This window comes from Poromitra crassiceps (assembly GCF_964638095.1).
Source record: "Poromitra crassiceps genome assembly, chromosome: 3".
NCBI classification, from domain to species: domain Eukaryota; kingdom Metazoa; phylum Chordata; class Actinopteri; order Beryciformes; family Melamphaidae; genus Poromitra; species Poromitra crassiceps.
The window spans coordinates 59162421-59177278 of NC_139625.1; the positions used below are offsets into that span (position 1 = coordinate 59162421).

The 14858-nt window shown below is 41.7% G+C and overlaps 1 protein-coding gene across 2 annotated transcripts in view; it reads right to left on the reverse strand.

Moving 5' to 3' along the window:
- Positions 1 to 14858, reverse strand: part of LOC310772860 (cyclic AMP-responsive element-binding protein 1-like) — a 42861-nt gene that overhangs the window by 602 nt on the left and 27401 nt on the right. For both annotated transcript variants that reach the window (XM_083632791.1, XM_083632790.1), the window contains exons 6-7: positions 4750 to 4926; positions 3745 to 3898 (exon numbers count right to left, since the gene is read on the reverse strand). In XM_083632791.1, the coding sequence (XP_083488917.1) occupies positions 3745 to 3898; positions 4750 to 4926 (331 nt within the window). The remainder of the gene's footprint in view (positions 1 to 3744; positions 3899 to 4749; positions 4927 to 14858) is intronic.

Genomic DNA, 14858 nt, shown 5'->3' on the forward strand with positions numbered 1-14858 from the left:
ATCCAACCAATGGTCAATGCAAATCACAACATGAAGTTACAACGCATATAAACGAGCCTGATTATCAATTCAAAAGAACATGTTGCGGGCTGCGGTGAATGCAGTGAGCGCGACAGGCAGAGGAAAAAAGGTAGCCTACAACTTGTCCCATTTTAGAGATGGAGGAGGGGGGGAAAGGCTGATATGGTGCAATAGTCAGAATATCGTGTATTATAATTATAACATTGCACCTGAAACGTGTGTAATGTATTAATCACTTCAGTCAACAGCACCGCACCGGTGTGCTTTTCATCCCGCCAATCATCTCGCCGCTGTGACAAATGCGCGCACACAGGCATGGATCGATTTCTCCCATTAAACATGATCTATTTTCCGGCTCCGCTTTTGCACAACACGTCTTTCTGCTAGGTAGCGTTGCTTCAAAGTTTTCCACTTGCTGCGAAGGTTTTGCCACGGTTTATCAAACCCTTTCTCCCTAAACTGCTATATCGACACGTCTGAAAAACCACCTCATGAGAGCGCAAAAACGTTTTGCGATATTTGGGAGCTTTTTCGAAATTTACGTGTTTCCATTACCCAATTTCTATTGCGATATTTAGATTTTGCGCATTTCTGACGGTAATGGAAACACGACTAGTGTCACGGCCACGGTGGCTAGTGGAGTCCACAATTTAACAGCCTCTTTCACTATGCTTTCCTATAGGGGTTTTCCTGGCTCAAAATGAGGCGGAGGTGGTACTAGAGCCCGACCGATATGGGAATTTTAAGACTTAATACTGATTGTAGTGGAGAAAAATTCACAAATTACCGATAGGCGGCCGATATACAGTAATCTTTTAAAGCTAGAATGAAAATAGACATTTTCTATGTGGAATGTGCACCGATATGACTATGCAAAGGTACTCAGATGGCTGCTTTCTTAAACAAATAACATTATTAAAGAATATCTAACATTAATTGTCAACACATCGGCGTAATGCCACAATTACAAATGACAAATCCACTGAGTGCAACGCTTGTTCGAAAACAGCGTTTTCCATTGTCAAGAGCTGGAGGTGACATTAGCTGGCAGTGTAGAGGTTAATTTCCCTCCCTGGTTATATAGAGCCAAAGTCACGCCCACTCCCGGTTTAGGCATACACACCAGAGCCATTCTGCCATTCTTCATTCTTCATCTACATTTCATAAAATGCTTATACAAAGTGATTCAGCTATATTTGGAATCACGAGACACCATAGAACATTTCACTCTGACCAAAACTTGAAAACAAAATCTGGTCTTTTTTTAAAGTTTGGAATCAGAAGAGACCATAGAACATTTCACTTGAACCTAAACTAAAAAATAAATAAAATTGACGTTTTGTTTTTAAGTTTTGGTCTGAGGGAAATGTTCTATGGTCTCTCGTGATTCCAAAAATAGTTGAATTGCTTGGTTTGACCAAGTAAAACTTTTTATAAGCATTTTACGAAATGTAGATGGAAAAAAGAATGGCGGATGATCAATCCGGGAACCCAGAGTCTATTTTTATTTGAAAAATAAATATAGACTCTAGGAGAGCCCTACCGTTTTTCCCAGCTTCCTGTACAGCGCGCCTCTCCTGCCACCGTCACTTCCTTTTCCGTGTCCGTGCTCCACTGTTTAGTCTGAATAGCAACTTGTGCCGTGACTTTAGAGTAATTTTCCACTGTTGTTGTAAGACGAGTTGACGTCTTCTATGCAGTTTTAACGTTATTAGTGAATAGCCGAAATGGACGCGGAAAAGGAAAGCGGTCACTTCCTTTTCCGCGTCTGTTTCGGCTATTCGCTAATAATGTTAACAAATAAACACTGCATAGAAGACAGTGGAAAATGACTGTAAAGTCGCGGCACAAGTTGCTATTTAGACTGTAAACAGTGGAGCACGGATGCGGAAAAGGAAGTGACGGTGGCAGGAGAGGCGCACAGTGCGCTGTACAGGAAGCTGGGAAAAACGATAGGGCTCTCCCAGAGTCTATTTTTCAAATAAAAATAGACTCTGGGTTCCCAGATTGGTGGACGAATGGCTCTGGTGCGTATGCCTAAACAGGAAGTGGGCATGACGTTGCTCTCTATTGGCATGGCATTTAGACACAAGGACGGAGAGAGCACAGATAAGTATGCCACCTAGTGTTAGTTGTGTTTTGCAAGCTGAAATTCCATTTGGCTGTTGCCTCCAGAGGGTGAAAACATGTAGATTGGAAAAGATAAAAGACAAAAAAAGAAGTACTGGAATAAACAAAGCTTTGGTCTGGCTCTTAACATTGGACTAACATAAACTAGTTGGCAAAATTGTTTATTTGGCTTACAGAGCGAACAACGACGGTACACCCCAGCCGTCGAAGTCAAGTGTAATGACAGAAGTAACTTAGCAAAGTATCCCAGTAATGTTATGAGACATTGCTTTCCAGTGTATCACATTTTTAAATAAACTTAAATAATAATAATAATAATAATAATAATAATAATAATAATAATAATAATGGCTTTACTTTATATAGCACACTTTAAAATGTAAAACAAATCTCAAGGTGCTTTACAGTAGCTAAAAGACAAAATAAAAACAAGCTAAAAGCTCAGAGCTAGTAAAAAGCAGAGCGGAACAGGTGGGTTTTAAGGTTCGAACCTTAACACGTTGAGTGCCATAGCCGAGATATCTCGTCTTACATAATCCAACGGTTAAGTGCAATAGACGAGCTATCTCGTCTTACATAAACATTTTTTTTTTTTGACGGTGGGACATCAATCAACCCCTTTTACGTCTTCTATATCACTATTGGAGGAAGAGAATGTGTATAATCTATTTTACCGACCACTAAGTGGCGACAGTTCTCTCCAGACAGAGACAGAGAGAAAGCCACAGCCACGGGACCCGTGGACCAAAAGCAGCCGCCTCCCGCGGAAATGGCTTGGCGATTTTACAGTCAGAAACGAACGAGCCTCATTCTCATACTGTAGGCGGGGACGCTTCGCGCTGCTGCGGTGGGGGGTTCCAGAAATGGACTGGGTGAGCAGCATAAAGCCTAGAGTCGCACAGGGCTTCATCGGGGCTCTCAAACCCAAGAGACAGTGAGACCTATCCACACTCGCTGCCAGGGAGAGAGGCTGCTCAAACTCGCTGCTCAAACTCCCAGCAGCAGAGCACTCCGCAGCTCAGACGGAGGGAGGAGTTTGGAGACACACACACACTCTCTCTCTCTCTCTGAGAGAGAGAGGAGAGAGAGAGAGAGAGAGAGAGAGAGAGAGAGAGAGAGGAGAGAGAGAGAGAGAGAGAGAGAGCGCACAGAGTGGGAGACAAGGGCACCCATAATCACAGGCACGTGAGGTGGTTCTAAAAATCCATTTATCTCCAAACTCTCTGAAAATCTCTGAAACCATGCTGTACTCAACGGCTAATATCTACATAACTACTAACTCTGCAAACTAACTCTTTTAGACAGAGAAAGCACACATTCTATTAGTTATTTTTAGATGATTGGTGTTCACGAATTCTTAACAGAAAATAATCCTCGGCTCTTGTAAAATGAGCCAGAATCCTCAAAAAAAAACCTGGCACAACTTACCTACAGGATTGAAAAAATGGCTGGCACTCAATGTGTTAAATAAACTTTTAGATATTAAACTCAGCATTAGCATCAAAGTCAAAATTCTGGTATGTGGCAACACTAATACCAACTGCCAACACTTAAATAGCATCAACTATGAGTTTACACTCACAACACACATACCTGTTTTTCATGAGGCGCACCTCCCTTTTGCGTGTGACCTCCTCGGTGCCTCCTCCTGTGGGGAGGCCGGGGGAGGACGCCATGACCACCCCTGGAGCGATGGTGCTGGCGGGGGCCGTGCGGATCTGATAAGCCTGCACATCTCCAGAGGCCGCTGAACGATTTAGACATAGAACAGAATCCATAAGCTGGCCTTTGTTCCTGTTCCTACAGGTTTTTCTTTGAAAACCTCCATACCATAAACAAACCATGCCTTCACTAGGAAAGTAATGGTGATGAAAGTGAAACCAATGATTCAGAACATTCCTTCTTACACATTCTCTCATCGGGGGTCATTTCTAGTGAATACAATTTTTGTGAAACTACGACCCCAGGAGAACCCCCTTCAGACCCCTAGGGCAGTGGTTCTCAAATGGGGGTCCGGGGACGGGGTCCATGGCACTTTGCCAAGGGGTCCACGAAAACTAAGTTTTCAGGAAGAAAAAAAACATCAACACTTTTCTATTCCTGCAAAAGCTTCATAGTTAAGCGGAAATATTGTATACTTTAAATCTAAAATGGTTCATGGATTCCATTCTAATCTAACAAACCTATCAATTTAAAAGTGATGCACGTTACCATAGAAACCATTAAGCTTAGCCCAAAATCACAAATCAGAATGAGGGGGTCCCCGGTATACTTTCTATCTTGTAAGGGGTCCTTGGCTGAAAAACATTTGAGAACCTCTGCCCTAGGGGTCCCTGGACCCCACCCACTTTGACAATTACAACAGAAAATATCACATGTTAAATGGTCTGCAACTACAGAAAATAATTATGTGTGTTATGTGCATTTGGACTGAATAGTGAATAGTCCCACCCCCCCGCCCCCAACATGTTTTAAAACATTTTGTGTGATCCAGAAAACTTTTAATACATACATATTATCAAAGTAATTTTCCATACATTTCTAGACTTTCCAACTATAAACCTGAGTTCCACATCTCATCACATTTAAGCTCCCCACCTTGGACAACCACTTGGTTGCTGGGCACCAGGATCTGCTGGCCGTCACTGGTCTGGGCATACTGCAGGATGGTGGCACCTTGCTGGGCTGCATTGGCCATGGTCAGCGCCTGTAGACCCTGCACTCCGTCTGTGCCATTATTGGCCAGCTGGATGGCTCCGCCCTGGGTGATGGCAACTGCAGAAGGACAAGAACACCATGGTAATGAAACAGCATGGAACGTGCTATAAAGTCCCAGATTTCAATTAGGTCTTGATTTAAAGTTCCTGTAAACACAGTTTATCTCTCATACAAAACGCAATTATAAACAACTGTATTGCCAAGTATGTACAGGGATTTTGATTAGACTAGGCATCTCGTGCGCTCACTACCTCGGTCGCTGCATGGCCCCGCAAGCCCTAGAGCTCGCCAGACTGGCCCTGTAGCTCGCATTCGCAGCGCGGCCTTGCCTGCAGCTTGGCTGCTGTGTTCGGCAGCTCTGTTAGACAAGTGTCTCATGATGATGTTGCTTCAGTAGTGATATCCCTTTTCTCAGGACTTGCTTCAGTGTCACTCGCTTATATAGTGAATGAATTTATGACATCACTGATGATGTCATTTATGACATTACTGATGATGTCGCAATGCCTATGTATGACATCACTTATGACATCAGTCACTGATGATGTCATTTATGACATCACTGAGTAATTAGTGGCCGGGCCAGCGAAGCGGCAGGGCCACTTATTGTATTTGCCTGTATTCTTCTTCTTCTTCTTCTTCTCCCAGGAAGTTCGACTTCCCATGCATGAAAATAAACCAAACTTTGCACAAAGGTCCAGTCCCATGCCAAACTAAGTTGACGCGAATTTGGCGCCAATAGTCCTGATGGTGGCGCTACAGCGACCGTCTAAAGTTTCAAACTTTGAAAATTCATAAAAAATCAGGCATACTTGCTACAGCTTTGCAACTTTCATTGAAACGTGGGCCCAAATGAGGAGAAACTTTTGTACACTGCAACCTATGGCCAATTATGAAGTCTAAAGACCGCAAAACTGCAAAAACTGTAAAACTAATTAAACCCTACTCCTCCCACATTTTTTCTTCAAACGACACCAAACTCCAGCATCTGCATGTTAGACTGTCCTCCACAAAAGTATCAAACAGATTTTTGATAGATCAAAAATTGAGCCTACAGTGCATTAAAATGTTTTACTGTAAACGGTACTGTAAACAGCTAGTGCAAATTCTCGCTAAATAAAGCTCAAAACTTCACAGAAAAAAATGACCAAGTATGGCTTTCACAGTAGTTGAAGTGTGTAAAATTTCAGAATGCTATCTCAAAAACTGAACTTTTGACAATATTTTGAATTCTGCTCTCATGTATAGCCTACAGCACTGATGCCTTCGCCATCCTGGGGAACGGTAGGGACATGCCCTCACCATCCTGGGAAAACACACACACTTATGATGATGTCATAACTGATGTCATCAGTGATGTCACTTGAGCAATTGTGCATTGTGACATCACTGATGATGTCATCAGTGATGTCATCAGTTTTGTGACATCACTGATGATGTCATCTATAAATCGCTCAGCCTTCCTCTCCATAACATCAGCTCTCCCACCCAGTACCTCATCGACTCTACAACAGCAAGGAGGCAAGTAACTTGTGTGTCTGTTTGTCTGTCTGTACACCTTTCTGGAGACAAAGAAATATTTGTAGCCCTAGCATGAGTGCTAACTTATGATAGTGTTTTATTGTGTTTTAGGAGTTCAGCTGCACTCTAGGACAGAGAAGACACAAGCTTGCCAAGTGGCTACTAGTCACTCATCCTCCCTCTCCAGTGCATCTAACATCAGCTCTCTCAGTACCTCATCCACTCCTTCACAACAGCAAGGAGGCAAGTAACTTGCGTGTATGACTGCCTGTCTGTATGTCTGTGCACTTTTTCTGGAGAGGAAAAATAATAATATATTAGCAACCCTAGTATGAATGGTAACTTATAACGTTTTATACTGATGATGTCATCAATGATGTCATCAGTGTTGTGACATCACTGATGATGTCATCTATTAATCGCTCATCCTTCCTCTACATAACATCAGCTCTCCCAGTACCTCATCCACTCTACAACAGCAAGGAGGCAAGTAGCTCATCCTTCCTCTACATAACATCAGCTCTCCCAGTACCTCATCCACTCCACAACAGCAAGGAGGCAAGTAACTTGTGTGTCTGAGTGTCTGTTTGTCTGTCTGTACACCTTTCTGAAGATGAAGAAATATTTCTAGCCCTAGTATGAGTGTTAACATATGATAGTGTTTTATTGTGTTTTAGGAAGCAAGGGTTCAGCTGCACCCTAGGACAGAGAAGACACAAGCTCCCCAAGTGGCTACTAGTCACTCAGCCTCCCTCTCCAGTGCATCTAACATCAGCTCTCTCAGTACCTCATCCACTCCTTCACAACAGCAAGGAGGCAAGTAACTTGTGTGGGTGACTGTTTGTCTGTATGTCTGTGCACTTTTTCTGGAGAGGAAAAATAATAATATATTTGCAACCCTAGTATGAGTGGTAACTTATAACGTTTTATTGTATGAATGCAATGTTGTATTTATGCAATGGTAGACCAAGAAGAAAATTATCACGTTTGGTATGACAGAAGAAAATTCAAAAAGTATTTATATTACATTTCTGTGGTTTATCATAGGCTATAGCAGTCTTTTGTTTGTGAAATACTGATTTCTACTTGTAATGTTTTCAGATGCCTCGCAACAAAAAACGGAATCAGATGATGAAAAAGCTACATGCTGCAAAGAAAGGTGAACAAGCCGATCCTAACACCTCAAGTGACACAGAATCTTCACAACTAGAGATGCTCCGATCAGCTTTTTTGAGGCCGATCACCGATCACCGATCACCGATCACTGGAAGCAGTATCTGCCGATCCCGATATGGCCGATCACCGATCACCGCGTCAAATCCATCAATTCAAGCCTTCTATTTATTGTGTCGCATTATTCATATATTTAATTATTCTTACCAACATCGACATTGTATATTAAGTATTAAAATTAGGAGATGAGAAAGTATCATGAATTGACAACAGTTTTATTGCAGGCTAAGGCAACATGCAACTCTCTCTAGAGACACTCTCTTTTAGAGACAACTTGGAGCTTACAGAGTAGACTGTATACTGTAGCTTTCCTGTGGAAAAATAAATAGTCTTATAAAACAAAAAATATAATACTATGTACACAACATGTGCACCAACACAGCTTGGAACATGTCTGTGAAAGCTGCAGCGATAGCCTCCGCGGTGTGTGACCCAGAAAACTCTTGTGAGTGAAGTACAACTTTGTTCAGGTCGAACTTTTCATCAATAAACTGCGCAGTTAGGCTCAGCATGGACATAGGACAGACACTCGAACTCCAAATGTCAGTCGTGAAGCTGATTGACGTGGTGTTGTCTTTCATAAGGCTCTCGATGTGATTGTACACAATTTGGTATAATTCCGGCAGGCAAACGTCAGTTAAATATTTACGTCCTGGCAGCGTGTAACGTGGATCCAAGCAGGACATGAGGCGTTTGAACCCGAGGTCTTCCACAACAGACAGCGGCTGCTGATCAAGACATATGAATTCCATTAGCTTTGCATTTATTTCTTTTCGTTTCTTGCTGTCGTTGCTGTAGGGTTGCTGTCGTTTCAATGTCTCTGTTACAGTTAGCTGAGTGAGTGGCGTTTGCGTTTGGGTTGCTGCACGCTCTTTCGCTGCCTTAGCGCTCGCCAACTTTGTAAACTCCTCAAATTCCTTGATGTGGGAAACCTTCAAATGTCTTATGAGGTTTGTAGTGTTGAAACTCTTCTGCTGCGTTCCTCCACGCGGTATCTCCTTTGAGCACACAATGCAAACGGCAAATTTGTTGTCCTTCTCCAACAAGTTGTAAAATTGCCAGACAGGCGACGCCATATTAGCTGCTGTGCTGTTTGTTCTCGCCCAAGCTGCTTTCGCTATAGAGAGAGTGCAACTTCCAAACACTTTTTCGCCACTACCACCACGCCCCCTAAGGAAACTTGGGAGCCAATGAAGCTTCATGACACGGAGAGACAGCCAATCACAAGCTGCCCTTTAGGAGACCGGAAGAATACTACTTGGCAGCCTGGGAGTGCACTATCTCTATATTGAAACGTCTCTGGTAGTAGTTCTTGCAGATTTTGTGTCATTCTGATCGGCCTTGTTTGATCGGCACTTTTGATAACTCCGATCAAAGCCGAAAAAGGCCAAATCGGCCGATTCCGATCAAGTGCCGATCGATCGGAGCAACTCTATTCACAACGAAGGTCAGACTCTCCTGTTGTCCAACGTCAAACCAGTTCCGGGAGGACATACGCTGATGTTGTTAAAGGTGACACTGATTCATTGTCTGCTGCTTTGGTAGATATTGCCTATAACACTGCACAAAGGGCTAATGATTTCTTCACTGCTGCTCAAATTAATATCAGCAATGCTGTTGATAGATCTGTACATGTTGGTCAAATCCCTGCATGCACCATTGATCATAGGCTTCCTGTACAAGGTTCATACGGCTGATATAAGATTTGGGATGTATGCTGGTATTCAATGTGTTGCCAACAGTTTCAATGCAATTGTGAAGAACACAATGAAAAGCATACTGACATGGAGCATTGGTGATATTGACGCTGTTTTAGAAAATGGAAATAAGCTCTACTGTAATATGCGTCAACAAGGCAAGATAAAACATACAGAAGGATACATGTTTGCAGATGAACTGCCTGGCATCTATAAGCTGGGGCATGACACATTTTCACTCAGTTTGGGTGATTCTCTAGTTGGAGTAATTGGTCTCTATGACTATGAAAAAGAAACGGAATTGATAAAGCCTTTAGATATTCAATGCATGTTTCGTTACAATGAAGAGGACCACATGTACGGTCATTAAGGATGGCAATTGGTTTGCTATATTTGATTCTCATGCACGCAACCAAAGCGGTCTATTGGATGATGACGGGAAAGCTGTTGTTGTGTATCGCAAAGACATTGCTGATGTTCTTACACAGATTGAAGAGCTTGCACTGTCACTTGGGACAGGACATCAAGAACAATTTGAAGTAATTGGAGTGACAGTAGCAATCTGACACAAGATGACAATGGAGACATCACTGCCCAAGCAATGCCAAAAGCAGTGATTGTTTATAAGGTTGAATCCCTGGAGGATATCATGCCACTTGACAAAAATGAGAACAATGAAAATATACAAGATTGTGATGACAATGAAGACGCTGCCAAAGAAATGGTTATGGAGCAAAGCCTGACAGAGGAAGTGATGTTATATGAGGTTGAAACCCTGAAGGCTATCAGACCACTGGAAGAAACTTCTGACGATGTGACTGTTGTGAGCCATAAAGAAGCCAACTTAGTATTCCTTCCTATCACCAGACAGCAGGAAAAAGAAAGCTGTGCAAAATTGAAGATGGAATATCAAAACTTCTCTGAGGACAGAAACCCATACAGTCCTATGGGTAGACCATGTGAAATAAAGTCCATAGAAGGTGATGGAAACTGCTTTTTTAGAGCCATCTCTTTCTCCATTTGTGGAGAGGAAAAGCAACATAATAAAATCAGAAAAGCGGTCGTGCGTCACTTGAAGCAAAACAGTTTGAAATTTGCTTTTTTTTTTACCAAACGAGTACTCGTCAGTGGATGATTATCTGGTTAGTTCTCGCATGAAGCATGTTGGATCATGGGCTACGGAACTAGAGATTGTAGTCACAGCTGACTTATTCAATATCGACATATATACTTACAATCAAGACCGATGGAATAACTATACATGTGAACAACAGATTAGACATTTGCCTTCCAACTGTGGGGCAATATATTTGAACCATTGTAATCAAAATCATTATGAAGTTGTTACTTGCGTAAAGCATAAAAGTAATTCAGCAACTTGTACAAGAATTTGTAAAGAAGCGGATGATGGTTTTCCCTACAAAATACGGTTGCGCCAAGTCAACAGATCTGAAAAAAACAAAAGGCAAAAATGAAATGGATCTTGATTATGTGGAGAAACTTGAGAAAAAGAGGAAAAGGTACAGTGCCAATCCTGACCACCGGGAACAGAAACTCACTCAAATGAGAGAAATGTATAGTACGGTAATCCTGACCAGCGGGAACAGAAACTCACTCAAATCAGAGAAATGTATAGTAAGCCTGACCAGCGGGAACAGAAACTCACTCAAATCAGAGAAATGTATACTAATCCTGACCACCGCAAGGAGAAACTTGGAAAAATGAAAGACATTTACAATACTAATCTTGGATACCAAGAAGAGAAGATTGAAAGAAGTAAGCGAAAGTATGCCTCAGATATTGACCATAAGAAGTCTGTTCAGGAATACAGTAAACAGAAGTATGCCGCAAAGCAAGCTGGAAACAAGGATATTGTTCATGCAATTGAAAACTTCAATGATACAATTGCCAACAACAAGCTTGCCTATGTATGCTGTGTTTGTCACAAACTGTTGTTCAAAAACCAAGTTGTTCAGTGTAAAGTGGAATCATATGGAAAAACAACTGAAATGGCTGCTGTAGCCTCCAAATGTATCACAACTACATACTTGCACACGCCAAAGGAAGATTGTGGTGTTGAATGCTACCTTTGCACAAACTGTGGATTTGTCATACATGCCATGGAAAGCTACAGAAGAGTAAAATGCCTGAAGGAAGTACTGTAAATGGTCTTTATCTAGAACCAATTCCATTGGAGTTAAAGTGCTTGAATCCTCTTGAACAACACTTAGTAGCTTTGCGTATCCCATTTATGAAACTTGTTCCTTTGCCTAAAGGAGGACATAATGGGATGCATGGCCCTGTGGTTTGTGTACCATCTAACATTAATGATGTCACAAACATTCTACCCAGACCAGAACAAAGTAATTTAATTATTAACACGTTGAGTGCCATGGACGAGATATCTCGTCTTACATAATCCAACCGTTGAGTGCCAAAGACGAGATATCTCGTCTTACATAAACATTTTTTTTTTGACGGTGGGACATCAATCAACCCCTTTCACGTCTTCTATATCAATATTGGAGGAAGAGAATGTGTATAATCTATTTTACCGACCACTAAGTGGCGACAGTTCTCTCCAGACAGAGAGAAAGCCACAGCCACGGGTCCGCTGGAGAAAGCCAGTCTAATTTTCAAGGAAATAGCTGGGCGAAAACTCTTTCGATTTCACACACACACACACACACACACACACACACACACGTGCGCGCGCGCGCGCACACACACACACTCGAGTACCTTTGCGCATAAATAAGACCAGAATCGCAAAAGCTTCTTCAAAGCTCTCAGCCGACACCTCAAGAAACGAACGAGCCAGTTTTACAGTCCAGACTGCCCGAGAGCGGCCGCGGAGCCTCCTCCCTCCGCAGCACAGACGGAGGGAGGAGTTTGGACACACACACACACACACACACACACACACACACACACACACACACAATACAGTATACAGACTTGCCCAAGGGCACCCATAATCACAGGCACGTGAGGTGGTTCTAAAAATCCATTTATCTCTAAACTCTCTGAAAATCTCTGAAACCATGCTGTACTCAACGGCTAATATCTACATAACTACTAACTCTGCAAACTAACTCTTTTAGACAGAGAAAGCACACATTCTATTAGTTCTTTTTAGATGATTGGTGTTCACGAAGTCTTAACAGAAAAGAATCCTCGGCTCTTGTAAAATGAGCCAGAATCCTCAAAAAAAAACCTGGCACAACTTACCTACAGGATTGAAAAAACGGCTGGCACTCAATGTGTTAAGGTAAAGCTTAAAAGAAAACTATCATACAAAGGACATTACCAATATCAGTTTGTGAACACAGAACGTGTTAAAATTGCTTTGGACTATTTCATTAAAAACAACAAGTGGTACGTATATAGATACCAAAGCTAAATGACCAATGGATCAACCCTCTTGAGAAAAATGAAGAAGTGGAAGATGAGGTTGAAGCTGAGGAGGAGCCAACTGAAACAGATGTATCGCATAATGATGACAATGAAATGGATGAAATGGTAGAGGATTTGACTTACACTGGCGAACAACAAGGACTCTTTCTGGATACATGTTTGCAACCTGTTAACATTGGTCAAGAAATTTTGGATCATCACTTTGACAATGTGTTTTGCCTTGCACCAGCTGAAGGAAACAAACCTGTCCAGTTGCTGAGAGATCCATCGAATGAGGCGAAATGTTTTCCATGTTTGTATCCAACAGGAGGTCCAACTTTCTCAGATGAAAGGCCAGTAAAAATAACACGTGCCAACTATTTCAAACACAGACTGTTAAACGCTGATGGAAGGTTTGCTAAAAATATTGAGTTTTTATTCTATGGTCTGGACAGTTGTGAAGTTGAACAAGTTCTATCACAGGTTTCAATAGCTTTGAGAAAGGCGCCTTCTAACAGTGGTAAGACTGTCACTGCAAGCACGTTGACAAATCAAGAATCTCTTCAAAAGATATTACAATTTGACGAGGGATACAAATTTCTAAAGCCTATCCGTGGAACTCCTCCTTTCTGGCAATCTGTACAAAAAGATATAATGGCGATGCTGAGACAACTAGGCCTACCAACTTGGTTCTGTTCCTTTTCCTGCGCTGAAATGAGATGGAATGAAATCGTGGAAACAATTCTGAGACAAGAAGGCATAAATAAAAATGTGGATGAAATGGACTGGGCGGAAAAGAATGAGTTAATAAAAAGAAATCCGGTAATTGTAGCAAGAATGTTTGATCATCGTTTTCAAACATTTTTAAACAAAGTCATTTTTTCCGATGCAAACCCAATTGGTAAGGTAAAGGACTACTTTTATCGCATCGAGTTTCAACTAAGAGGGGCTCCTCATGTTCATTGCCTGTTTTGGATAGATAATGCTCCACAGATTGGCAGAGATAAAGACATCAATGTAATACGATTTCTCGATCAATATATCACCACCAAAATACCATCAAACAATGCAGACTTGGAAGAGAAAGTTACACATGTTCAAAAACACAGTAAGAAGCATTCAAAATCATGCAGGAAAAAGCGTACAACATGTCGATTCAATTTCCCACGAGAACCCTCTTGCCGAACATTTATCTCCAGAAAGAATAAAGGGAAAGACAAGGACTCCACTGATGCTTCAAATGAGACTGACTGGGAAATGTCAACAGAAGAAGCTGTGGATATATTGACAAAACTCAAGCTGGCTTTATCTGAAGAAGATATTGAATCTCTTACAACTGAAGAATTATTTGAACGGATTGGAATATCTCAAGCATGTTTGGAAAAAGCTCATGCCAGACTCAGTGGCAAAACCAGCATTCTTCTTCTTCTTCTTCTTCTCCCAGGAAGTCAGACTTCCCATGCATGAATATAAACCAAACTTTGCACAAAGGTCCAGTCCCATGCCAAACTAAGTTGACGTGAATTTGGCACCAATAGTCCTGATGGTGGCGCTACAGCGACCGTCTAAAGTTTCAAACTTTGAAAATTCATAACAAATCAGGCATATGGGCTACGGCTTTGGCACTTTCACCGAAATGTGTGCCCAAATGAGGAGAAACTTTTGTACGCTGCAACCTATGGCCAATTATGAAGTCTAAAGACTGCTGCAAAAACTGTAAAACTAATTAACCCTATTCCTCCCACATTTTTTTTCAAACGACACCAAATTCCAGCATCTGCATCGATAGACTGTCCTCCACAAAAGTATCAAACAGATTTTTGATAGATCAAGCCCACAGTGCATCAAAATGTTTTACTGTAAATGGTACTTTAAACAGCTAATGCAAATTCTTGCTAAATAAAGCTCGAATCTCCACGGGACAAATTGACCAGATTTTGCTGTCAGAGTAGTTGAAGTGTACAAAATCTAAGAATTGTATCTCAAAAACTGAATTTTTGACAGTATTTTGAATTCTGCCCTCATGTATAGCCTAAAGAGCATCGTAATTGCCCTAATTACCTAATGATGTGATGTCACTTGAGCAGTGATGTCATCAGTGATGATGTCATCAATGATGTCATCCTTCCTGGCTGAGTAGGA